General features: G+C 44.5%; 1 protein-coding gene across 7 annotated transcripts in view; it reads left to right on the top strand.

The window, feature by feature from the left end:
- Positions 1-25,280, top strand: part of LOC121533722 (inaD-like protein) — a 169,409-nt gene that overhangs the window by 21,514 nt on the left and 122,615 nt on the right. For 6 of the 7 annotated variants that reach the window (XM_045205327.1, XM_041839901.2, XM_041839902.2 and 3 more), the window contains exons 13-19: positions 3,812-3,961; positions 9,252-9,331; positions 9,476-9,532; positions 9,641-9,775; positions 13,237-13,413; positions 13,529-13,600; positions 13,813-14,031. In XM_045205327.1, coding sequence (XP_045061262.1) covers positions 3,812-3,961; positions 9,252-9,331; positions 9,476-9,532; positions 9,641-9,775; positions 13,237-13,413; positions 13,529-13,600; positions 13,813-14,031 — 890 coding nt within the window. The remainder of the gene's footprint in view (positions 1-3,811; positions 3,962-9,251; positions 9,332-9,475; positions 9,533-9,640; positions 9,776-13,236; positions 13,414-13,528; positions 13,601-13,812; positions 14,032-25,280) is intronic. The other variant, XM_045205328.1, reaches the window with a different exon arrangement.

Here is a 25,280-nt window from a genome sequence, read left to right as displayed (position 1 = left end):
TGAAGAGTGGTACTCAGTGATGTGTTGGATTTGCCCCAAACAAAACATTTTGTGTTCAGGACGTAAAGTTAATTTCTTTGCCATATTTTTTGCAGTTTTATTGGATTTTGGAATAACTAGTTAGTATTGTGGAATAACTACAATGTTGTTGATCCATCCTCAGTTTTCTCCTATCACAGCCATTAAACTCTGTAGCTGTTTTAAAGTCACCATTGGCCTCATAGTGAATCCCTGAGCGGTTTCCTTCCTCTCCGGCAACTGTTAGGAAGGACGCCTGTATCTTTGTAGTGACTGGGTGTATTGATACACCATCCAAAGTGTAATTAATAACGTCACCATGCTCAAAGGGATATTCAATATCTGCTTTTTTATTTTTACCAATCTACCAATAGGTGCCCTTATTTGCGAGGCATAGGAAAACTTCCCTGGTCTTTGGGGTTGAATCTGTGTTTGAAATTCCAAATCAAATGTTATTGGTCACATACACGTGTTTAGCAGATGTTATTGCGGGTGTAGCGAAATGCTAATATCTAACAATTTCACAACATATACGGACGAGCGATGTCAGAGCGGCATGGACTAAGATACAGTAGAATAGTATAGAATACAGTATGTACATATGAGATGAGTAATGCAAGATATGTAAACATTATTAATGTGACTAGTGTTCCATTTCTTAAAGTGGCTTGTGATTTCTATTCTGTCTATAGGCAGTGCTATGTCTAAATTCACTGCTCGACTGAGGGACCTTACAGATAATTGTATGTGTGGGGTACAGAGATGAGGTAGTCATTAAAAAAACAAAATTCACCTTTGACATTATGGGGTATTGTGTGTAAGCCAGTGAGACAAAATCTCAATGTAAACAATTTTAAATTCAGGCTGGAACACAACAAATTGTGGAAAAAGTCAAGAGGTGTGAGTACTTTCTGAAGGCGTTTTATAGGGAATAGGGTGTCATCCAATAAGTTCATACTCCTTCCGGCCATTTCCAATTACCATCCAGCATCAGAGGGGAAGATTGCGATAAGGAATGTGTTTACTTGCTGTAATTTCCCAAAAGTATCTAGTCGGCAAAGCGTCCCAAGATATACAACCTAATTTCCTGCGACTTCTACGAGTCCGTGTCCGTTGGTCACTTCCACAGCTATTGGTAAGCCCAGCGTTGCAGGAGGTGATTTAGAAGAGCAAGTTAAGCCACAGTGGGAATCTTATCTCTCCTGGACTCCTTTTGTTTCATTACACCGATGGGGGAACGGCATACAGTGCTAACTGAAGACTGCTAGCCTTGTACACGGGGGCCCCGTGTAGCTCAGTTGGTAGAGCATGGCGCTTGCAACACCAGGGTTGTGGGTTCGATTCCCACGGGGGCCAGTATGAACTGTAAGTCGCACTGGATAAGAGCGTCTGCTAAATGACTCAAATGTAAATGTAAAGGTACGCACACTAGGGTGGGCGGCATCCAGATTTTTATACGCTATTGACGGTTTTCAAAGTCATACTGACTGTATTTCAAAATACCCCGGTATACTGCCCAAACCGAACACACACACACTAAAACAGACTTGTATGTACACACACACACGCACACACACTGGCCTTCTCTCTCATGTAGTCTACTTGACTTGTGTTGTCCTCGGAGGGCCTAGGATACAGTGCATTCAGAAAGTATTCACACCCCTTTTCCCACATTTTTGTTGTGTTTCAGCCTTAATTTAAAATTGATTAAATTGAGATTTTTTGCCTTCACACAATACCCCATCATGTCAAACTGGAGTTATGTTTTTAGGATGTTTTATAAATTAATAAAAAATTAAAAGCTGAAATGTATTTAGTCAATAAGTAGTCAACCCCTTTGTTATGGCAAGCCTAAATAAGTTCAGGAGTAATAATTTGCTTAACAATTCACATAATAAGTTGCATGGACTAATGCAAAAATTGTGTTTAACATGATTTTTGATTGACCGCTTCATCTCTGTACCCAACACATACAATTATCTGTAAGGTCCCTCAGTTGAGCAGTGAATTTCAAACAGATTCAACCACAAAGACTAGAGAGGTTTTCCAATGCCTCGCAAAGAAGGGCATCTATTGGTAGATGGGTAAAAATAGAATGGATGTCCCTTTGAGCATGGTGAAGTTAGTCATTCCACTTTGGATATCAATACACCCAGTCACTACAAATATATAGGCCTCCTCCCTAACTCAGTTGCTGGAGAGGAAGGGACCCACTCAGGGATTTCACCATGAGGCCAATGGTGATTTTAAAACAGTTACAGAGTTTAATGGCTGTGATAGTAGAAAACTGAGGATGGATCAACAACATTGTAGTTATTCCACAATACTAACTTAATTGACAGTGTGAAAAGAACGGAGTCTCTACAGAATAATACTATTACATTTACATTTTAGTCATTTAGCAGACGCTCTTATCCAGAGCGACTTACAGTTAGTGAGTGCATACATTTTCATACTGGCCCCTCATGGGAAACGAACCCACAACCCTGGCGTTGCAAGCGCCACGCTCTACCAACTGAGCTACAGGGGACTATATAGCTACAGGGGACTATATACATTAATCCTGTTTGCAACAAGGCACTAAAGTAATACTGCAAAAAATGTGGCAAATCAATTCACTTTTTGTCCTGAATACAAATGTTATGTTTGGGGCAAATACAATACATGACTGAGTACCACTCTCCATTTTTTCAAGCATAGTGGTGGCTGTGTCATGTTATGGGTATGCTTTTAATCGTTAAGGACTGGGGTGTTTTTCAGGAAAAATTTTTTACAGAATGGAGCTAAGCATAGGCAAAATCCTAGAGGAAAACCTGGTTCAGTCTGCTTTCCAACAGACAGTGGGAGAGGAATTCACCTTTCAGCAGGTCAATAACCTAAAACACAAGGCCAAATCTACATTGGAGTTGCTTACCAAGAAGACGGTGAATGTGGCCAAGTTACTGTTTTGACTTGGATCTACTTGACATTTTTTATAGCAATGATCAACAACCAATTTGACAGAGCTTGAAGATTTAAAAAAAAAAGAATAATGGGCAAATGTTGTATAATCCAGGTGTGGAAAGCTCTTAGAGACTTAACCAGAAAGACTTGCAGCTGTAATCGCTGCCAAAGGTGCTTCTACAAAGTATTGACTCGGGTGTGAATACTTAAGTAAATGAGAGATTTCTGTATTTCATTTTCAATAAATATGCAAACGTTTCTAAAAACATGTTTTTACTTTGTCATTATGGGATATTGTGTGTAGATGGGTGAGGAAAATACATATTTGATCAATTTTAAATTCAGACTAAGGTCAAGGGGTATGAATACTTTCTGAAGGCACTGGAGCGGGAATCAGAAATGAATAGAGAGGAACTATGTTAAATCCTATATAACGCTCAGATAAAAATATTCCCCCGGGTCATCTTGGACGAAGTAACTAAAGCACTGTGAGCAGTGAACTTGTACCACTTCCTGTCAGGCCATCCAAGCTAAAACTGGATATTTTTCTCAAAAAACCCACAACCAGATTTCTTCTGAATACATGTGTATTGTTGGCAGTGGGTGTAATGTCGTTGAATGTGGTCACGCACACACACAATGTGATTGAGTGTTCATTTGTGCAACGCCTGGCTCAAATTAACCACAAATATCCCCAACACATGTCTTTCCAACCAGCCTTATGTTCTGACCAGTATGGCTGTTTTGTCTGGCTGCTGGTGTTTCATATGATATGTCAGAACTGCACCACAGATATGACTAAATAAACAGATACGTTGTGTGCTCTTATGCCTCTGTGTTTGTGTTGTAGTCCAGAGAGAGCCGTCGCGTGTGTCTCTGAAGAGGTCTGCAGAGATCAAGGCTCGGTCGTCAGACCTGCAGAGGGCCCCCAGCGTGGCCCCCCTACTGGAGCCCACTGAGACACTTCTGATGAGCACCAGCAGAACACAGCTGGCCAGCGGTGAGCTCATCCATCCGTCGGTCCGTCTATTCATTCATCTATCCATCCATCCTCTGTTCACTCACTCACTCTCTCTGTCTCTCTCTCTCATTCTGTCCCCTCATGCTCCCAGTGCCTGGGTTAGGGCAGGTTAGTCATAGAACAACGCCCACACACACACACACGCCTCATTACTCCATAGACGCACTCCCAGTCAGTCATCTGTTGTCTAGATGGAGGTAGCGGTCACTTACACATACTGCGTAAACACAGCGCTGCTAGCTGACTGTTGGATAGTTGGACACTAGGGGGCAACATCCCTGTCAACTGTCACAATGTCATTTAACCAGGTAGTGTGCCAGTACCTGTTGCACATTAGTGACAGAACAAGAAGTCACGATAAACAAATATTCCTTGTCCAGATGAGGTGATTGGTTTAAGTGTCTGCACCACAAAGTTTCTATCACTTTCCTTCTATTTTTTTAATCCTCCCCCCATTGTTGTCTGCCTACTGTTTCTTTTTATATACAGTCAGTCACTACATAAGCACTGGAAGCTGATCCTGTATTACACCCTTCCACCCCCTCCACCCCACACCCCTTCCCCTCTCTCTGGGTCCGGGTCATCGGCGGACCACGCAGTCATTCAAACCCAACCATTCCATCCCCGTACCCCCCTAAACCACTCCTCCACCCCCTCTTTCATCAGCCTCCACAGCAGGCTTGTTGGACACTGTTGGAGACATGCTACACGTCCACCCTGCAAGATATAAATATCAAGAAAGGAAAGAAGGGGAAGAGAGGGGGTAACGGAATAGCAGGGGGCTAGAGCTGGGAACAGGGGAAGTGTGTGTGTGTGTGTGGGGCTCATGTTACACTCGGATCTAATGAATCCTGACAAGACCCTTTACCTGCCAAATCTCCATAATAAAGTATTCTGTTGCACAGGGGAGCCAATACAAGCCCCACGGATAGCAATGACTGCTTGTCAAGGGCTTATTTCCGTGTGTGCGTGTTGCGTGCGTGCGTGCATGCAAGAGTGTGTGCGTGCAAAATCAAAACACCCTTTGTTTGGAATCTACAGTCAATTTGTTGTTGTGTATAATTATTAGGGATATAATCAGTGACACTCATTAGGCATGATGGTTTGACCATGGTTGTTATGTGATTAGGGCAAAGAGAGAAGGTTTAAGGTATTTGTCTCTCAATTAAAGTTGATTGCTTTGGAAGTATCACCTGAAGCAGAAATACCAAAGACATGGGATGTGTCCCAAATGGGACCCTATTCCCTAAGACCCAATGGAACCTGGTCAAAAGTATTGTACTATAAAGGGAATGGTGCCATGTAGGGTACAGCCATACTTTATGTGTGTAAGAGTCATTGAAAGTTGAAGATCTTAGAAACTGATTCTAGTCCAGTCCACTGCAGAGCAAATGTTGGCTGATTGTTGCTTGGAGGTGGTGTTGTGATCTGGGCTTTGTTTGTACTGTAGTTCAGTGTAGTGTCACGAGACCTGTTAATCACATACAGTGGGGAAAAAAAGTATTTAGTCAGCCACCAATTGTGCAAGTTCTCCCACTTAAAAAGATGAGAGGCCTGTAATTTTCATCATAGGTACACGTCAACTATGACAGGCAAATTGAGAAGAAAAAAATCCAGAAAATCACATTGTAGGATTTTTTATGAATTTATTTGCAAATGATGGTGGAAAATAAGTATTTGGTCACCTACAAACAAGCAAGATTTCTGGCTCTCACAGACCTGTAACTTCTTTAAGAGGCTCCTCTGTCCTCCACTCGTTACCTGTATTAATGGCACCTGTTTGAACTTGTTATCAGTATAAAAGACACCTGTCCACAACCTCAAACAGTCACACTCCAAACTCCACTATGGCCAAGACCAAAGAGCTGTCAAAGGACACCAGAAACAAAATTGTAGACCTGCACCAGGCTGGGAAGACTGAATCTGCAATAGGTAAGCAGCTTGGTTTGAAGAAATCAACTGTGGGAGCAATTATTAGGAAATGGAAGACATACAAGACCACTGATAATCTCCCTCGATCTGGGGCTCCACGCAAGATCTCACCCCGTGGGGTCAAAATGATCACAAGAACGGTGAGCAAAAATCCCAGAACCACATGGGGGGACCTAGTGAATGACCTGCAGAGAGCTGGGACCAAAGTAACAAAGCCTACCATCAGTAACACACTACGCCGCCAGGGACTCAAATCCTGCAGTGCCAGACGTGTCCCCCTGCTTAAGCCAGTACATGTCCAGGCCCGTCTGAAGTTTGCTAGAGTGCATTTTGATGATCCAGAAGAGGATTGGGAGAATGTCATATGGTCAGATGAAACCAAAATAGAACTTTTTGGTAAAAACTCAACTCAGTCGTGTTTGGAGGACAAAGAATGCTGAGTTGCATCCAAAGAACACCATACCTACTGTGAAGCATGGGGGGTGGAAACATCATGCTTTGGGGCTGTTTTTCTGCAAAGGGACCAGGACGACTGATCCGTGTAAAGGAAAGAATGAATGGGGCCATGTATCGTGAGATTTTGAGTGAAAACCTCCTTCCATCAGCAAGGGCATTGAAGATGAAACGTGGCTGGGTCTTTCAGCATGACAATGATCCCAAACACACCGCCCGGGCAACGAAGGAGTGGCTTCGTAAGAAGCATTTCAAGGTCCTGGAGTGGCCTAGCCAGTCTCCAGATCTCAACCCCATAGAAAATCTTTGGAGGGAGTTGAAAGTCCGTGTTGCCCAGCGACAGCCTCAAAACATCACTGCTCTAGAGGAGATCTGCATGGAGGAATGGGCCAAAATACCAGCAACAGTGTGTGAAAACCTTGTGAAGACTTACAGAAAACGTTTGACCTGTGTCATTGTCAACAAAGGGTATATAACAAAGTATTGAGAAACTTTTGTTATTGACCAAATACTTATTTTCCACCATAATTTGCAAATAAATTCATTAAAAATCCTACAATGTGATTTGCTGGATTTTTTTGTTCATAGTTGATGTGTGTACCTATGATGAAAATTACAAGCCTCATCTTTTTAAGTGGGAGAACTTGCACAATTGGTGGCTGACTAAATACTTTTTTTCCCCCACTGTAGAAGAATGGATGTATGAACCATCAACATTCACGTTCACAGTACATTACACATTTGCAAAACAATATCTTATGGTAGCGCCACTGTGCCAGTACAGTAACTCAACACTTGAACCAGCCTGATTGTGCTTGTCCAACCTAGCTCCAACACCCATTTGTTCTCTTTCTCTCCCTCCTTTTCTCTCCCTCTTTTTTTTTCTAACCTCCTTTTTTTCTTTGCTAAACGACTGAAAAGTAATGTCAATGTTTAGGTCCTGTGTGTATGTGTGTGCGCTCGTCTCCACTGCCTGGCCAACAGATGTTCCTTCCTTTCTCGACATCCCAGTACGATGTATTATCGTATTTATTTAGTGAAACGTTGGAGAGTAATTGCTCTGCGTCGGCGAGGGGTTAGCAATGCTAATTTAATCAGGTACAGTACTGGAGCTCATGTCACAGGTCTTTGGGTTTGTATGCACTGGGTTGACAGAGCGAGAGGGGCACACACATGCACCCGCTGCTCAAACGGTTCCATGTGTGTATGGGGAGTGATTGTGGTCAGTTCAGGGGAGTGAGCGCTCTCTCTGGATGTTGAAGAGTTTCTCTTTACATCTTTACACTGGTAATGAACACGCAACATAATATTTCCTCCTCGACATCCTGCTGCTGATTTCCCCCCAGGTTCATTGTAAAGAGAGTCCTAGGCTGTTTCTCAAATGGTACCCTATTCCCTGTAAAGTGCACTACTTTTGGTGCACTATATAGAGAATAGGGTGCCATTTGAGACAGAGCCCTACAGTATAGTTCTGGGGGAGCAGGAATCATGCCTATTAATTTGCTTGGACTCCGAGCTACTTGTGATCCAGGAAGCAATCTTTGTCCCAAGTTTGATTTCTCACTGTGTCAAGTTTAACAGCTATGGATCAGATCTTTTATTCCTCAGTGTTAAAGATTTCAGTCGTGGTACTATCTAAGTTGAGGGAATGATTGTCTCACTCGCACTAGGACAGGCCGTTTCTAGTGATGTTCGCGCCACACACACACACACACACACACACACACACACACACACACACACACACACGCACATACTCCGCATGCGCCGCACGCACACAGAATTGTTTTCAGCCGTTAATCAATCTTGTTTAATGAATTTCAGATGGAGAAATCTCACTCAAAGACTCATCACAATTTGTATGGTTAAATATGTTTAGATTTATTGACCAGTGTAGTTAGGTACTTACTGTGTGAGAAGTTTACCCAGGAAGATACTGATGTTCCTGTGTTATCCATGGTACTACAGATTGGTCCATTTGCTTGTGCCAGAAGCTCATTTTTAAGAAATCTATCAATCTTAGATTGCAGAAGCTAGTCGCACGTGTTGTGTTGTTGCCACCAAAACTGAGTTGGCGCCTAACAACCAAACATTCTGAACTTCTACTTCTGCTATTCATGGGTTGCATGTTTTGTCACAATATTGTTTTGAACGTTCGTAATTTAGACGAAACAGTAGTCAGTCTCCGTCCAGAATGACTAGGCTTGGCACCACTATGGGGGCGCCGATAGAGTGTGGATTGAGAATGTTCATAACAATGGCGTGACACGAACAAGTGACGAAGGTGCAACCTATGAATACATTAAATTGTGAAATCACCCGTTTCAAATGTAATTGCATTCTTATGATTTAGAATCACCATGGAACTATTTCAAGTCAATGCATTTGTTTGTGGAGTCTTTTTTGTTTTGTATTTTTGTTATCTAGAATCGTCATAGCAATTGAATTTAATGGATAAATCACAGACGTATAAACTGCATAGAATGAAGTGGAACACAAATAGTAGTGTATCTCTGATACTGGGCAACATGTAAAACCAAGTCTACAACCAACCATCATAATGGCACAGTCAGTTTAAATTCACTCAAATGCACCAATCACCTAGTTATTTTGTAGCCTGGGTGCCAGTCTGTTTCTGGTTTCTTGCCAACTCCTTATGGAATTGGAATTGTCATGTTTGGCTTGACAATGGAGTAGGCAAAAGCACAAACATATCTGGGACCAGGCTAGCTCTTTTTACACAGACACACAGACACACACATAAACCTCAACCTAATGTCCCATCCCTGGACCCCAATGCCCCAATACATTTATCTCTTAAAGGTACATATGCCACAGTTATTAACATTCCTCCTAGCATCAACACTGTCACTGTGTCTCTCAGCTATGGAGGGAGTCTCTCTGTCTGAGCTGGAGCTGAGGGCCAAATGGGAGCAGGCCCTGGGGCCAGATTACGACGTTCTGGTACGTTTCTAACAGCAGTTCGTTTGATAGAATATGCACAGTTAGTAGCTTTTTGATTTGCTGACACATGAGACTGGATCAAACCATAGTGTCTACATTGTCATGGAAACAATTATATAGTGCCATTGTTTGTGTCTTTCCCAGGTGGTTGTGCTGGACCCTGTCATCGAAGATGACGCTGAGCTACAGAAGTACTCCAAGGTTACAACCAGTTACAAACTCAAAATGGAGCCTAATGCCACACAGTTCCCCTTATTAAAAACCTCCACAGTTCTCTATGGGCTAATAAAGTATTCTATTCTATTCTAGCTTCTTCCCATCCACACCATGCGCCTGGGGGTTGAGTTGGACTCGTTCGACGGCCACCACTACATCTCTTCTGTGGCTCCTGAGGGCCCTGTGGCCAAACACGGGCTGCTGAGACCAGAGGACGAGCTACTGGAGGTACTGGCAGGCAATACTGCCTCCCATCAACACGCACACGTCTGATTACTCACAGGCGAGCATACACACACGTACACCCACGCTGCGCGTAAGCACACACACACTAGCACTTAGGGCAACATTTTCCTTGTCCAAATAAATGCATAGTAACCATGACATTTGGAGAGGGAGAGAGAGAGGGGCATGCGCACGCACACACACACACACACACACACACACACACAAGAGAGACACACACACACACACACACAAAGAGAAGCACGCGTGCACACACACAGAGACACGCACGCACATACAGAAGCACGCGATCTCACAGAGAGACGCGCGCACACACTCACACAGAGAGCGAGAGAAGCACGCTCAGAGAGAGAGAGAGAGAGAGAGAGAGACGCACGCTCACACAGAGAAGCGCACACAGAGAAACGCTCACACACAGAGAGATGCGCACACACAGAGAGAGAGATCTGCCAGTCATAATGCGTTGTAAGATTCAATGGTGCATTCTGATAAAAATATGTATTATACACGCAAGCTTTATCTGGCGTAACCTACACTAACATAATTCAGTAGGTCTTGTCCCCTATCACCTTGAGCCTGTCCCATAGCATTCGTGGTCAGGCAGTTTCCTGCCTCTTGGCTTCAGTTCAGATGTGGTTGTGGAGGGGGTGAGGTACACTTGTATCTGCCCTACAGTATCTACACTACAGGGGACCTCCATGCTGTTATATTTGGTGTCGTTCACTGGGATTTAGCATTGTGTTTGCGTTCCTGTGTGTGTGTGTACATACACCTAGGTGTGAGTGTTTGTATGTGTGTGTGTTCTGCTGTGGTGAAGAGGGGCTAGCAGGCTAACTGAGGCCATCTGCACGGCAGCCCCCTGCCTCCCTTGCCCCATTTGTGCTACCCCCCGACCCACCCCTACCCTCTCTTCCTGCCCCTCTCCCTGGCACGGCTTGGTGCTGCTTCACTACTGTGCCCTCAGCCTGTTGCTGTTGGCAGCCCTGGCATAAGCAGAGGCAACCGCCGTGACACAGGAGGGGGAAATCCTGGTGTCGGAGGGGAGGAGAGCCAAATTCATGGATTAAATGCCTGGTTTTGACACAACCATAACCCTCTGTACTAAACTCAGGGAAAAAAATAAACATCCCTTTTTCAGGACCCTGTCTTTCAAAGATGATTAGTAAAAATCCAAATAACTTCACAGATCTTCATTGTAAAGGGTTTAAACACTGTTTCCCATGCTTGTTCAATGAACCATAAACAATTAATGAACATGCACCTGTGGAACGGTCATTAAGACACTAACAGCTTACAGACGGTAGGGCAATTAAGGTCACAGTTATGAAAACTTAGGACACTAAAGAGGCCTTTCTACTGACTCTGAAAAACACCAAAAGAAAGATGCCCAGGGTCCCTGCTCATCTGCGTGAACGTGCCTTAGGCATGCTGCAAGGAGGCATGAGGACTGCAGATGTGGCCAGGACAATAAATTGCAATGTCCGTACTGTGAGACGCCTAAGACAGCGCTACAGGGAGACAGGACGGACAGCTGATCGTCCTCGCAGTGGCAGACCACGTGTAACAACATCTGCACAGGATCGTACATCCGAACATCACACCTGCGGGACAGGTACAGGATGGCAACAACAACTGCCTGAGTTACACCAGGAACGCACAATTCCTCCATCAGTGCTCAGACTGTCCGCAATAGGCTAAGAGAGGCTGGACTGAGGGCTTGTAGGCCTGTTGTAAGGCAGGTCCTCACCAGACATCACCGGCAACAACGTCGCCTATGGGCACAAACCCACCGTCGCTGGACCAGACAGGACTGGTAAAAAGTGCTCTTCACTGACGAGTCGCGGTGTTGTCTCACCAGGGGTGATGGTCGGATTCGCGTTTATCGTTGAAGGACTGAGCGTTACACCGAGGCCTGTACTCTGGAGCGGGATTGATTTGGAGATGGATGGTCTGTTATGGTCTGGGGCGGTGTGTCACAGCATCATCGGACTGAGCTTGTTGTCATTGCAGGCAATCTCAATGCTGTGCGTTACAGGGAAGACATCCTCCTCCCTCATGTGGTACCCTTCCTGCAGGCTCATCCTGACATGACCCTCCAGCATGACAATGCCACCAGCCATACTGCTCGTTCTGTGCGTGATTTCCTGCAAGACAGGAATGTCAGTGTTCTGCAATGACCAGTGAGGAGCCCGGAACTCAATCCCATTGAGCACGTCTGGGACCTGTTGGATCGGAGGGTGAGGGCTAGGGCCATTCCCCCCAGAAATGTCAGGGAACTTGCAGGTGCCTTGGTGGAAGAGTGGGGTAACATCTCACAGCAATAACTGGCAAATCTGGTGCAGTCCATGAGGAGGAGATGCACTGCAGTACTTAATGCAGCTGGTGGCCACACCAGATACTGACTGTTACTTTTGATTTTGAACCCCCCTTTGTTTAGGGACACATTCCATTTCTGTTAGTCACATGTCTGTGGAACTTGTTCAGTTCATGTCTCAGTTGTTGAGTCTTGTTATGTTCATATAAATATTTACACATGTTAGGTTTGCTGAAAATAAACGCAGTTGACAGTGAGAGGATGTTTATTTTTTTGCTGAGTTTAGTATAGCTCAATCCACACCTGCATTTTTCAAGCTGCTACTTGAATTGAACGCAAGTCTCCCAGTAAGACCGGAGGCTGCTCAACCTTTGTAGACGGGGCCTGGTTTCCCCCACATCGCTGGGCAAATGGCACGTACAGTAGCAGTCATCGCCGGGCTCTCCAGCCACTCCCTTGCAGCCCGTTCCATTAAACAGCAATCAAGTAGCCCAGCGGCTCCCTGAGTCCCCTCACTGAGAGTAAGGCCATAGCTCTGGGTCTGCCCCTCTGATCAACACACATACACACACACACACGCACAGAGAGGCGCACACACAGGCGAGAACACAAGCACAAACACACAAAAGCGCGTACGAACGCACACCTACACTCACACATCTCCTTTGGGCTCCTAAATCTCTTTTGGTTCACTTCATTACTAGAGAGATAACCTTTGTTGGGAGGTGTTGAAGTCACAAATTGACTCCATTCATTCCAGCCATAAACTGTTCATTACCTTCTGATATCTCATCTTCCATTTTGAAAGCAGAGCATAAGACCATTGTATTTGGTGCACCAGCCAATAGCCAATACAGTTGGCTGTGTATTTACTCGAAGTGAGAAGTGTGTGCGTGTGCTCTCTCTCTCGCTCTCTCACTCTCTCTCTCTCTAAAGTGAGAAGTGTGTGTGCACGCTCTGCAGGTGAATGTAGTGCTTTACTGTGTGTCTGCCTTTTGCAAGGCGAGAGAGTGCAACCAACCTCCATTGTTTGTGTGTTATGCAGTTGAATTGGATGTGTGTGTATATGCCGTCTTAAATGAATTTCATATACAATACACGTTTACTTAGGGAAGTTGTGTGTGTCCAGGTGAACGGGGTGCAGCTGTACGGCAAGTCGAGGCGTGAGGCGGTGGCGTTCCTGCGTGAGGTGCCCCCTCCCTTCACCCTGGTGTGCTGCAGACACCTGACAGAGGAGGGCTCAGACTATCAACCGGACCGCGATGACGAGTGGCGCTCGCCCAGCCCTGCCATCAGCTTGTCTGAGGTCAGCACGCACACATACACAGGAACACAAACACACACTCCGAACTCACCACATACATATACACACACACACACACACACGATAGTCTATGTCCTCCTGTGTTCTTCTAATCTAGCTTGAAGCCAAGCTGTCCTCTGCATTGACAAGTCAGGCCTACCTCCGAGACAATGACAGTGAACAACCTCAGGTAGGCTACATCATAACTTCACTTCAAAGTACTGATGCCTACTGTATTGTGTAACTCATAGACAATGACAGTGACCAGGATAGGTTGAAGTCAGTGTTGTAGCACTACAATACCCATGATGCTCTGCACACCATATATGGTTTTATCTTGTAAAGATGTTCCTGAAGCTAACATTATGGTGTCAATACGTGTGCCTCTCTTCCACCCACCAGGACCATGTGACCCTACAGGAGATGTCAGATGAGGAGCCGGAGGAGCCAGTGCCCACATACCCCAGCCACCAGGAGGAGATGCCACAGGAGAAGAGGGGGGAAGAGGAAGAGGAGGAGGAGGATGAAGAAGGAGAGCTGGCTCTGTGGTCCCCAGACATCCAGTTGTTGGAGCTGGAGAAGGGAGAGAGAGGCCTGGGCTTCAGCATCCTAGACTACCAGGTAGGGAGTTGCTGCTGTACCACCTCTGCCCCTCGCACCCCTCTTCTCTCTACATCTCTCGAACTGTAATTCCTCTTCTGTCTCTCCCTCTCTCTTTCTTTCCTGGTTCTTTCTCCCCTTTCCCTCTCCTCCCTCCTCTCTCCTTCTCTCCTCCCCTGTCAGCTCTCCCTCTCTTCCTATAATTCGGGAAGGAATGTGAACTGTGTAAGGGAGAACATGAGAGCCTGATCCCCATACCAACATCGGTGACCCCTGCAAAGGGCGCTGCGGTTTTAGAGGAAATTCGAGGAAAATAAACAGACAAATTGATAAATGACAGAGCTTAGGGTGATGAAGGGTGGATGAGTGCGGGGGTGGTGAGGGTGTGGGTGCGAGCGCCAAGGGAATGTTTGAGGTCCCATCTGTGACCGGAGTGGGCTTTGGAAGGAGTGGGCAAAAGCAGAGTAAAGCTTAGGTTGTATTCATTAGAGCACACGGTAGCAAAACGTTGTGCAATGGAAACCGAAAACAAGTGGTTCTTATTGGACCAAGCCTAGGTATTCTCTCCCTGTTTCAGTTTTTTTCTTCAGTTCGGTGCCTAATGAATACGACCCAGACCAAAGCCTGGGGAAACATGTCCACCATTTCAGCCGGCTCTTTTCAAGGAGGGGTGGATGAAAAAGGAGGAGGGGAAAAACTAGCTAATACATTTATCCCGCTTGAATTTTCGCCTATAGTCCGATCACAAAAGGGAAAGGAAATGTGCGCGGCAACGTCACAAGTCATCAGGTAGGGGACAACAAAATGAAACAGCCTGTAGTTGAGCTTGGCAAGGGGCCGCGGTGTTACCTGGTGCTGGGCCAAACCCAAACATCACACACGTCAGACCCAGACACCCAGCTCCATAGGGTTTCACTGTGACTGGAGAGCACGTTAACTATAATAAGGCCCTAATCACAAGCAGTATGCACAGTAGAACTTTAAATGCACTATGGTCATTACATTAGGCCTAAGCCGCTGTTCATTCAAAACCTGATAACCAAGTGTCCTTGATAAGTCGTCTTTTCATTATAACAAAACGTAATTAAAACATACTGTTAATATTTAAAAAACTATGCCTCCAGTGTGAAACAAAAAGAAAACGTGCTAATAAGCTCCAATAAGCTCTCTTAACGACAAGGGAAGAAACCCCAGAATCTGTACACAGCGGTTGATTGAATAGGGTCCTTAATTACACTGAACAAAAATATAAACGCAACATGTAAAGTGTTGGTCCCATGTTTCATGAGCTGAAACAAAAGATAACAGAAATGTCCCATATGTACAAAAGCTTATTTCTCTAAAATGTTGTAGACAAATTTGTTTACATCCCTGTTATTGAGCATTTTTCCTTTGCCAAGATAATCCATCCACCTGACAGGTGTGGTATATCAAGAAGCTGATTAAACAGCATGATCATTACACATGTGCACTGCAGGAATCCGTTTTGTCACACAACACAATGCCACAGATGTCTCAAGTTTTGAGGGAGCATGCAATTGGCATGCGCACTGCAGGAATGTCCACCAGAGCTGTTGCCAGAGAATTTAATGTTAATTTCTCAACCATTAACCACCTCCAGCTTTGTTTTAGAGAATTTGGCTGTACGTCCAACCGGCCTCACAACCGTAGACCGCGTGTATGGCATTGCGTGGGCGAGCAGTTTGCTGATGTCAATGTTGTGAACAGAGTGCCCCATGGTGGTGGGGTTATGGTATGGGCAGGCAGGCATAAGCTACGGACAACGAACACAATTGCATTTTATCAATGGCAATTTGAATGCACAGAGATACCGTGACAAGATCCTGAGGCCCATTGTGGTGCCTTTCATCCGCCGCCATCACCTCATGTTTCAGCATGCTAATTCATGGCCCCATGTCGCAAGGATCTGTACATAATTCCTGGATGCTGAAAATGTCCCAGTTCTTCCAGGGCCTGCATACTCACCAGACATGTCACTTGTTGAGCATGTTTGGGATGCTCTTGATCGACGTGTACGACACCATTTCCCGCCAATATCCAGAAACTTTGCAAAGCCATTGAAGAGTGGGACAACCTTCCACAGGCCACAATCAACAGCCTGATAAACTCTATGCGAAGGAGATGTCTCGTTGTATGAGGCAAATGGTGGTCACACCAGATACTGACTGGTTTTCTGATCCACGCCCCTACCATTTTTAAAGTTGTCTGTGACCGACAGATGCATATCTGTATTCCCAGTCATGTGAAATCCATAGATTAGGCCCTAATGAATTTATTTCAATTGACCGATTTCATTATATGAACTTTAACTCAGTAAAATCTTTGAAATTGTTGCATATTGGCATTTATATTTTTGTTCAGTATACTTCCCACCAGGGTTGTATTCGAGGTTTACAACAACTTCAATTCAAGCAGAAAGTATGTGCTTTGAGTAATCATCGCTCTCCTAGGAGTCCAGTAAATGACTGAAATGTAATGACGCAGCTCCGAGTCTGAAATGAGCCAAGTTGAACACTAAGATCACACTTTAATGACACCACATTCTTCTTCTCTGTCGTGGGTTCTAGCTAGTATAAGGGATAGTTTGTGAACTCTGATAGAATTACATTGCTGATTAATAGCGGTAAGATGAGCAGCAACCCTTCAATACTTTCTCTCTCTCTCTGTTCACATCATGGATGAGTGAAGTCAGAAAGAACACAGCCGAACGGAGTCGCTCACAAATGAACTGAAGAAGAATCCAGAGGATTTATACACTACATGACCAAAAGTATGTGGACACCGGCTTGTCGAACATCTCATGTTCCAAAATCATGGGCATTAATATGGAGTTGGTCCCCCCTTTGCTGCTATAACAGCCTCCACTCTTCTGGGTAGGCTTTCCACTAGATGTTGTAACATTGCTGTAGGGACTTGCTTCCATTCAGCCACAAGCATTAGGGAGGTCGGGCATTGATGTTGGGCGATCAGGCCTAGCTTGCAGTCGGTGTTCCAATTAATCCCAAATGTGTTCGATGCGTTTGAGGTAAGGGCTCTGGCCAGTCAAGTTCTTCCATACTGATCTCGACAAACCATTTCTATATGGGGGCATTGTGGTGATGAAAGGAAACGGCCTTCCCAAAACTATTGCCACAAAGTTGGAAACACAGAATCGTCTGGAATGTCATTGTATGCTGTAGCGTTAAGATTTCCCTTCACTCGAACTAAGGGTCCTAGCCCGAACCATGAAAAACAGCCCCAGACCATTATTCCTTCTCCACCAAACTTTACAGTTGGCACTATGCATTGGGGCAGGTAGCGTTCTCCTGGCATCTGCCAAACCTAGATTTGTCCGTCGTACTGCCAGATGGTGAAGCGTGTTTCATCATTCCTGAGAACGCGTTTCCACTGCCCAGAGTCCAATGGCGGCGAGCTTTACACCACTCCAGCCAACGCTTGGCTTTGCGCATGGTGATCTTAGGTTTGTGTGCGGCTGCTCGGCCAATGAAACCCATTTCATAAAGCTCCCGACTAACAGTTCTTGTGCTGACGTTGCTTCCAGAGGCAGTTTGGAACTCGGTAGTGAGTTTTTATTTTTTTATTTTTTTATTTCACCTTTATTTAACCAGGTAAGCCAGTTGAGAACAGGTTCTCATTTACAACTGCGACCTGGCCAAGATAAAGCAAAGTAGTGCAATAAAAACAACACAGATTTACATATGGGGTAAAAAACATAAAGTCAGAAATACAACAGAAAATATATATACAGTGTGTGCAAATGTAGCAAGTTATGGAGGTAAGGCAATAAATAGGCTATAGTGCAGAATAATTACAATAGTATTAACACTGGAATGCTAGAGGACAGACTATTTTTACACGCTACGTGCTTCAGCACTCGGCGGTCCAATTCTGTGAGCTTGTGTGGCCTACCACTTCACGGCTGAGCCGTTGTTGCTCTTAATGTTTCCACTTCACAATGACAGCACCTACAATTGACTGGGGCAGCTCTAGCAGGGCAGAAATTTGACGAACTGACTTGTTGGGAGGGTGGCATCCTACAATGCATTCGGAAAGTATTCAGACCCCTTGACTTTTTCCACATTGTTACATTACAGCCTTATTCTAAAATAATCTACACACAGTACCCCATAATGACAAAACAAAAACAAGTTTTTAGAAATTTTAGCAAATGTATTAAAAATACAAAACTTAAATTAAATTTACATAAGTATTCAGACCATTTACTCAGTACTTTGTTGAAGCACCTTTGGCAGCGATTACAGCCTTGGGTCTTCTTGGGTATGACGCACAAGCTTGGCACACCTGTATTTGGGGAGTTTATTCCATTCTTCACTGCAGATCCTCTCAAGCTCTATCAGGTTGGATGGGGAGCGGTGCTGCACAGCTGCTTTCCCCACAGCATGATTCTGCCACCAGCATGCTTCACCGTAGGGATGGTGCCAGTTTTCCTCCAGACGTGACGCTTGGCATTCAGGCCAAAGAGTTCAATCTTGGTTTCATCAGATCAGAGAATCTTGTTTCTCATGGTCTGAGAGTCCTTTAGGTGACTTTTGGCAAACTCCAAGCGAGCTGTCATGTGCCTTTTACTGAGAAGTGTATTCCGTCTGGCCACTCCTCAGCCACTGTGTTCTTGGGGACCTTCAATGCTGCAGACATTTTTTGGTACCCTTCACCAGATCTTTGCCTCGACACAATCTTGTCTCTGAGCTCTACGGACAATTCCTTCGACCTCATGGCTTGGTTTTTGCTCTGACATGCACTGTCAACTGTTGGACCATTATATAGACAGGTGTGTGCCTTTCCAAATCATGTCCAGTCAATTGAATTGACCACAGGTGGACTCCAATCTAGTTGTAGAAAAATCTCAAGGATGGTCAATGGAAACCAGATGTACCTGAGCTCATTTTCGAGTCTCATAGCAAAGGGTCTGAATACTTATGTAAATAAGGTATTTGCAAAAATTTCTAAAACTGTTCACTTTGTCATTATGGGATGTGTAGTTTGATGAGGGATAAAAAAATATTTAATAAATTTTAGAATAAGTCTGTAACGTAAAAAATTTGGAAAAAGTCAAGGGGGCTGAATACTTTCCGAATGCCCTGTATGACGGTGCCACGTTGAGTCACTGAGCTCTTCAGTAAGGCCATTCTACTGCCAATGTTTGTCTATGGAGGTTGCATGGCTGTGTGCTCGATTTTTTTACACCTGTCACCAACGGGTGAGGCTGAAATAGCCAAATCCACTAATTTGAAGGGATGTCCACATACTTTTGTACAGTACCAGTCAAAAGTTTGGACACCTACTCCTTCAAGGGTTTTTCTTTATTTTTACTATTAATAGTGAAGACATCAAAACTATGAAATAACTCATATGGAATCATGTAGTAACCAGAAAAGTGTTAAACAAATCAAAATATATTTTATATTTGAGATTCTTCAAAGTAGCCACCCTTTGCCTTGATGACAGCTTTGCAGACTCTTGGCATTATCTCAACCAGCTTCACCTGGAATGCTTTTCCAACAGTCTTGAAGGAGTTCCCACATATGCCGAGCGCTTGTTGGCTGCTTTTCCTTCACTCTGCGGTCCAGCTCATCCCAAACCATCTCAATTGGGTTGAGGTCAGGGGATTGTGGAGGCCAGGTCATCTGATGCAGCACTCCATCACTCTCCTTATTGGTCAAATAGCCCTTACACAGCCTGGAGGTGTGTTGGGTCATTGTCCTGTTGAAAAACAAATGATAGTCCCACTAAGCGCAGATTGGATGGCGTATCGCTGCAGAATGCTGTGGTAGCCATGCTGGTTAAGTGTGCCTTGAATTCAAAATAAATCACTGACAGTTAGATTTAGATTTTAGTCATTTAGCAGACGCTCTTATCCAGAGCGACTTACAGTTAGTGAATGCATACATTATTAAAAAAAATATATATTCATACTGGCCCCCCCGTGGGAATCGAACCCTCAACCCTGGCGTTGCAAACGCCATGCTCTACCAACTGAGCTACATCCCTGCCGGCCATTTCCTCCCCTAACCTGGACGATGCTGGGCCAATTGTGCGCCGCCCCATGGGTCTCCCGGTCGCGGCCGGCTACGACAGAGCCTGGATTCGAACCAGGATCTCTAGTGGCACAGCTAGCACTGCGATGCAGTGCCTTAGACCACTGCGCCACTCAGGAGGTGGCACCAGCAAAGCACCATCACACCTCCTCCTCCATGCTTCACGGTGGGAACCACACATGCAGAGATCATCCGTTCACCTACGCTGCGTCTCACAAAGACACAGCGGTTGGAACCAGAAATCTCACATTTGGACTAATCAGACCAAAGGGCAGATTTCCACCGGTCTTATGTCCATTGCTCGTGTTTCTTGGCCCAAAGCAAGTCTCTTCTTCTTATTGGTGTCCTTAGTAGTGGTTTCTTTGCAGCAATTCAACCATGAAGGCCTGATTCATGCAGTCTCTTCTGAACAGTTGATGTTGATGTGTCTTTTACTTGAACTCTGTGAAGCATTTATTTGGGCTGCAATTTCGGAAGGTAGTAACTCTGGGTCTTCCTTTCCTGTGGCAGTCCTCATGAGAGCCAGGTTCATCATAGTGCTTGATGGATTTTGCAACTGCACTTGAAGAAACTTTCAAAATTCTTACAATTTTCCGGATTGGCTGACCTTCATGTATTAAAGTAATGATGGACTGTCATTTCTCTTTGCTTATTTGAGCTGTTCTTGACATAATATGGACTTGGTCTTTTACCAAATAGGGCTATCTTCTGTATACCACCACTACCTTGTCACAACACAACTGATTGGCTCAAACGTATTTAGCAGGAAAGAAACTCCACAAATTAACTTTTGACAAGGCACACCTGTTAATTGAAATGCATTCCAGGTGACTACCTCATGAAGCTGGTTGAGAGAATGCCAAAACCCTGGAATGAGTAGGTGTCCAAACCTTTGACTGGTACTGTATGTACACATTTCTCTATTTCATTTTCAATACATTTGCTAAAATGTATAACCTGTTTTCACTTCGTCATTATTGTGTATTGTGTGTAGATAGGAGAGACATTTTGTTTTAATCCATTTTGAATTCACACAGTAACACAACAAAATATGGAATAAGTCAAGGGGTATGAATACTTTCTGAAGGCACTGTATGTGCACCACGTCATTGCTCTCTCTCTCTCTCGCTCTGTTGTGGGCGTATGATGTGCATCTTGCTAGCTGTCACTCATATGGCGAGGGACTGAAGCTCATTGGTTGAACTTGAATTGCTAGGGGGCTGGCCCACCTGTGTGAAAATGGTGCAGCACAGCTTCCAGAAAAACTGTTGCTATCAAACTAGGGATTTCATGGATAATTGGGGTAAAACTAATTCTGCTCATAGATTATGCATGCATGAACTACACATTGACACATCCAGCCCAAAGCGGGAGGTTTAAAAAATACTTAGTAGTCGGCAAAGTTCCGGAGCATGACTTGAATCTGCGCAAATGACAAGTTAATTAGTGTGTAACCTAACGTAGCAGGTGTAAAAGAAACGCCTGAAACTAGATTCGACGAGAAGGAAAAAAAAACGGTTTGGAGGTTGTCTTCTGCACTGTTCAACCAATCCAGTAAATGTGGAGGACGAGTTAAGATGGAGTGTCGCCTTGTTAATGTCTAAAAGCGGAATTCGCGTCACAGGCTCTCTTTCCATTTCTCCTGAAAAGCATCCAGTTGTTGGGGACACGGCAGAGGCTAATAAGTGGGTGATGGTGATTTTAGAACCAAAGTGGGGGGGATAAGAAACAGGCTACATTGGACAGATCCAGCTCAGAGAGGCCAATCTTATGTGGCTCCATCAGCAGCAGATTTTAATTTAGAATTGAACATGTGTTTATGCAACAAATGTTAGTGCATCAAATCGTTTCGCATCGAACCGAATCACATCGATTCGTTCTCTAATCAAGCTGAATCACTTCAAACTAAAGCATATCGTTCCTGTGTTGTATCGGAGGCCATGCCTCTGGATACGTATCGAATCGTCTTGAAAGGGCACATCCCTAATTGCTACCTCTTGGGCACTGTTCAATGGCATCTCTTTGCAAGAGTCCTCTGTGTCGGAGCCTTTCAGGGTTTATAGTGTTGGGACTACCCTGGCTTCGGAGAGCATGTCTGCGATACAGGAGTTGGCCGTATCCCACAGTTCTCTGGTAATAGAGTGAGATGTCTCACCACCGCATTTCCCAGCTCGCAAGAGCGCATGGAAGAGACATGCTTGATAATAACCAGAGGGCGGGCGAGGTGGCGCCTTATAACGAGGGAGGGGCTCACCTCATTTGCCACTCGACCTGTCTGTCTCCGACAGACGTTGTGTGATTGGGCCTTCCCAGTAGTGATCTGCCTATCAGCGAATCCCAATGTGAGACATCTCACTCTATTATCAGAGAACCGGGGTTACGGGAGTAACCCTAAGCTATAGGGCCCCTTGTGTTTTAGAGTAACCGTATCCTAGGGCCATAAATCCTTAAATATAGGCATAGCTTCACCTCTAGGACCTCATTCACTTCCCTCGCTATCCTTCTCTCCCTCCTCCCCTCCATCCCTATATCGGCCAGCTGAGCCCTCACTGTCGATACCACTCTGCCTGCCTGTCTGTCTGAAAGTGTCTGTGTATATGTGCACGTGCGCTAGTGCTGAGCGATTTAACCACATTTTGGATATTTTATGTTTTTTAGACAACTAATTGTCCGACATCTGTTCAATTATTTGAATTCCATTTTGTTCTTTTTTTTTTCTGTGAGCTGAATGCTCAAATTGAAAAGTTTCTCTAGAGGTAAATCAGATCCAGCCTGAACTGTGTGATGTAGTAGGGAGTTGTAGTTTCCAACAGGTCATTATTCTACATAGTTTAGCGCCTAAAACGTGGTAATTAACTACAATGACCATAATCCATTGCACATCTACTTGTCCGGTCTGTGTTCTCTTTTACGACTTCTGCGGAAGGGAGAATAATGCGTGATTGTGAGGTGATGTAGAGCGCAGCTGTTGCTTCACGAGGTATCTCTACCTGAAAATACATGATCTAAGTGATTGATAGTTGGTATTCAGCAGTCATAAATGGATGCCTTATTTACTTTGAAGAACTACAAAATAGGGATTTTGTCAGACAGCATAGGCAGCCGCTCTATAGAGATGAGATGATGACTTGGAATGAAATAATAAAGTTGTTTTATTAAAGTAATGTGAATAAACGATGGTTAATAAGTGATACGCAGTAATGGGCAGACACTACCATCATGGGACTTTTATTAATAGTTTTATTCATAGTGCATTTTCATGTTTAAAAGAATTATCAATCGAAAACCTTGATCAATTTTTTATATAATCGAACCGAAACCGAACCAACCTCAAAAAGCACTAATCGCTCAGCACTAATGTGCGGGAAAGTGGACCGCTAATGTATAGGTGAGTGAGGGAATAGAAAGGAAAGTGGTCATTTGGTTTAAGAACAGGCCCAAAGTGGTGGTTCACATGATTCTAAGAAAAGCTAATAGAAGTTACACATCACTGCATAGACTTATTAAGAATGAAGTGTTTTTAGTTCCCACAGTAATGAATAGGAATGAGAGGGAGCTTTGACAATAGAAAAGAACAATAACATAAGTGATATCATAGCACTACTACTACATAGTTGAAGTAAGTGTCTGTCTTGCCTTATCTCTCCTTCTCTGTCTCGGTCTCTCTTTCACTTTCTTTTCTAATCCGTCTCTCGCTACAAGCCGAGGCAGTCTGCCCTGAGCGAGAGGGTGAATTGATTTTTCGGGCCCCTACGTGTCTCCGGTAGAGGCTTTGGGCTGATAAGACTGAATGGGATCCAGTGCACTATGCAGTCTGCAGCACTACTGCCTGTAGACATACTCTGGGCTCTAGTCTGCAGTATAGCATGCTGGGGTCAGCAGTCCACACGCACACTATCCCAAGGAATATACAGCACGATACATTCAAAACACCCATAGGACAATCATACAGTTACTAGACGTGCATGTATGCATGTTAAAAAAGTCAAGTTTCGTAGTACTGGTTTACATTTATACCTGGTCCGCATTTGATCTATCAATGTTACTGATTGGCTGGAGAGTACACACACCTGGTTCTTCAGGTAGAGTAGGGCAGGATAGAAACCAGCAGGACCGTGGTCCTTCCATAATCGGAGCTGTGTACTCCTGTTGTAAACCTTGTTTAGACAGTGTCTGTTCCTTCTCTCCTCTTTTCACATAATAAAAAAATGTATCCCAGAGTTCAGACCTGAGGGGTATACTACAAAGCCGGATCAGTTACCCAGCTAACTTGACTAAATATACATTTTTTGCTTGATTTGATTCAACAAAACGAAAACAATTGTCAAAGTTTAAGCTTTTTAAATTTACCCCCAAAAAACAATAGTTATTTCTGGTTTCTTATCAAAGTTAGCTAGCTAACTAATTGATCATGCTTTGGATTATACCCCTCTGGTTTCCCAGAACTAAAGCAGACCACCACCGTGGTCACTGTGGAGTGGTGGCTAGGTATGCTATGCATCACATCATTGATTACGTTTATGAAACGGACTACATCATAGTCAGACGACGTATCATAAGGCGTTACAACACGACCAGCGACAGCAGCCGCACGCTCTCGAGGTCATTAACTAAAAACATCCCTCCAGGAGGAGCTGAACGACCCAAATCAGAGTGTGTCACTAGTATTCGTGTAACTGCGACAGCAAGCGGGTGTTAAATGTGAGACGCGTGACAGCCATCATTATGAGTGATGGGTGAGGAGCTAATGATGGTGGGGGGGGGGTTAAAGGGGGGGACCCCCTGTCGGTATCTCCTGTGTGTCTCCCATCTCCGGCACCCCCTTAATGGAGATGAATGGCGACTTTCATGGTTTTCAAACTGCCTTTTGGCGGGGTGGGCGCTGCCTTAGTTACACTTCAGTGGGATCAGGTTTAACCCAGCTGTTCTTACACGCCAGCCATTTAAAAGTCATTATTCTCTTATTCTCCCCGGAGAGAATTTGAAGAAAGCTGGTGTAATCCATGAATTCATAGGATTTCTTTCTCTGTAAAGGATCTTGATTGAGAACCCTATGTGTGTCTTGGGAGGGAGCGGGTTAGAAGTGAGTGTGGGGTGGTTGAAAGTGTGTGTGTGTTCAGTGTCACTAGGTCCATCAGGGATCAAAGGGCAGCTTAGTGTTTTGATATCCTTTTACACACACATACACACTAC

The sequence above is a fragment of the Coregonus clupeaformis genome, chromosome 20 (genome assembly GCF_020615455.1).
Source record: "Coregonus clupeaformis isolate EN_2021a chromosome 20, ASM2061545v1, whole genome shotgun sequence".
NCBI classification, from domain to species: domain Eukaryota; kingdom Metazoa; phylum Chordata; class Actinopteri; order Salmoniformes; family Salmonidae; genus Coregonus; species Coregonus clupeaformis.
The sequence above is the reverse complement of the archived record's forward strand: the minus strand, read 5'-3'. Positions and strand labels throughout refer to the sequence as shown.